This window comes from Alligator sinensis, unplaced genomic scaffold, assembly GCF_000455745.1.
Source record: "Alligator sinensis unplaced genomic scaffold, ASM45574v1 scaffold2429_1, whole genome shotgun sequence".
NCBI classification, from domain to species: Eukaryota; Metazoa; Chordata; order Crocodylia; family Alligatoridae; genus Alligator; species Alligator sinensis.
In genome coordinates this window covers 1-2,218 of record NW_005844102.1, presented here as the reverse complement: position 1 = coordinate 2,218, position 2,218 = coordinate 1, and the positions used below count along the sequence as shown (strand labels likewise).

The window sequence follows — 2,218 nt, the reverse complement described above, 5'->3', positions numbered from 1 at the left end:
TGGGGGTGAGAGGGGGGGACACGGGGGGGCGGGAGGGGGGGGAGCAGCTAGGCTGCCGGGAGGGTTGGGGAGGAGGGTGTGCAGATGGCGGGGCAGCGCCCTGTGTTGGTCCCACAGACCCTGACCCGCCTCCTCTGTCCCTCCCCCGCCCCAGAGCATTTCCTGTACCAGGACAAGCACGAGTGTCTCTACACCAACAGCACCCAGCGCGTGAGGTACGCGAACAGGTACGTCTGGAACCAGCAGGACTACGTTCACTTCGACAGCGACCTGGGCGTGTTCATGGCTGACACGGAGCTGGGGGAGCCTACCGCCAAGTGCTGGAACAGCCAGAAGCAGGAGCTGGAGTACAGACGGGGCTCAGTGGACAGGTACTGCCGACGCAACTACGGGGTGTTTGAGCGAGGCCACGTGATCAGCCGCAGCGGTGAGTCCCTTGAGGTCTGGGCCTGGGGTCTGGGTGAGTCCCTGGGGTCTGGGGCCGTTGCTGGGTGCAGAGGCAGTGGCAGTGGCAGAGGCGGTGGCAGTGGCGGTGGGGGAGTGGGTGGGGGTAGGACCAGGCCCTGGGGTGATTGCCCACAGCCCCTCACCCTGCGGGGCGCATGGCAGCATCATCACCATGCACACAGCGGCGTTTGAACCACTTACACGCAGGGCCGTGTCACTGGCCACAGCGCTGTGTCCCCGGGGTCTTGCACCTTCCCTGTGTGCAGTGGGGCTGTGGGGGGCGAGGGCCAGGAGCTGCAGCTGCTCCCCCACAGCCCCCACCCACGCCGCCAGGGCAGGGGCAGAGCTGCGCCATGGGGCGCGGGCAGAGGAAGGGGCAGGTGTAACTGGGAAGGGAAAGAAATAACATGGTGGGCACAGAAGGAGGTGGGAGTGCAGATCCCGGGGGGGTGGGGGGCAGGCGGTGGGTGCCGGGTGGTACTTTGGGGTCACACTGTCACCCAGTGACTGAGATCAGAGCTCCCTTCCCTAGAAACCAGTCACCGCAAAGAGCTTTGCCCAATGGGGGCGGGCAGGGCACTCGCGCCACAGGCAGGACCCAGGGGACTCAGCCCTGTGCAGCCTTTCCCTTGGGTGGGGGCAGGTCCCTGCGGTGTGGGAGGGGGACCACAGCTGGGGGTTTCCTGGGCCCCAGACAGCTTTCCCTGCCCAGATCCTGGGGAATGTCCCGTTTCCATCAGGGCAGAAAACCAGAAGGGTCTCGCTCGTCTCCGAGAAGACAAGCTTGTTGCTCTTGGCACGGGGCAAGTCACTGCATTCTGGGGGTAACAGGAACCTCATCCAGATGAGCAGGGATGCTGGTGTCCTGTGCTTAAAAATCCCAGATTCTGTGATTAAAAAACCCAAATCCTCATTTTTCCATGACTAAAATGAAACTCCCCTGTATATAGAGGTGTTAGCTGCACACAAGGTTTATTGAGATATTTACTATTTTAAACCAATTTGGAAACCAGCCAGTGCCTCAGTCATTACAATAAAATACAATCTAAATACTGCTATATTTTAGCATTTGATTTCAGTCATTAATCCCGGAAAATGAGAGCTTCCCCTGCCACCTTCACTCACCAGGATGTGGGTCCAGGTGCAGCTGCCCTCGCCCCCCTCCCCTGACTGCTCTGTGCTACTGAGCAGCCCTGACATGTCAGTACCCCTCACTACCAAAACACAGCCCCCACCTGCACTCCCCCATCCTCACCAGTCTCCCTCACTCCTGACTCACAGCCCACTAGCCCAGTCTCCCTCATTCCTGACCCGCACCTCCCTATCTCCACCAGTGCCCCTCACTCTCAAACCTCAGTTGCTCATCCCCACTGATGCCCCACACTCCTGACCCACAGCCCCCATCCCTGCCAATTCCCCTCACTCCAGGAAACCCCCCAAGCACCTCAGTCTGGCTGGTGCCCCTCACTTTGCAATCCACTTCCCCCTCCCCCAGGCCACAGCCGCCCCCGTATATTGGGAAGGGGGGTTGTATGGGGAGAGGAGGTGCCCAACCATAGGCAACAGCATAGGTGATGAGTTGGGGTGGTATGGGGGGACATGCCCCCCCAGATTTGTATGCCCACAGCAGGGCACGAGGCTATAGCTTGGCTGGACCACCACCAGGCAGGAGCTGCCTTTGTGGCCCAGCGGGTGGGACCTGGCACAGGAGGGTGGAGCAGGGTGGCAGGACTCACTGCGGCCGCTGCTGCCAACACCTCCGCACCAGCCC

General features: G+C 61.3%; 1 protein-coding gene across 1 annotated transcript in view; it reads left to right on the top strand.

Moving 5' to 3' along the window:
* The window catches only part of LOC102368015 (DLA class II histocompatibility antigen, DR-1 beta chain-like), a 1,830-nt gene extending 340 nt beyond the window's left edge, over positions 1-1,490 (top strand). Inside the window, exons 2-3 of the mRNA XM_006039292.3 lie at positions 155-427; positions 1,188-1,490. Of these exons, the coding sequence (XP_006039354.3) occupies positions 155-427; positions 1,188-1,375 (461 nt within the window). The 3' untranslated portion in view covers positions 1,376-1,490. The remainder of the gene's footprint in view (positions 1-154; positions 428-1,187) is intronic.
* Positions 1,491-2,218: the final 728 nt, after the last annotated feature.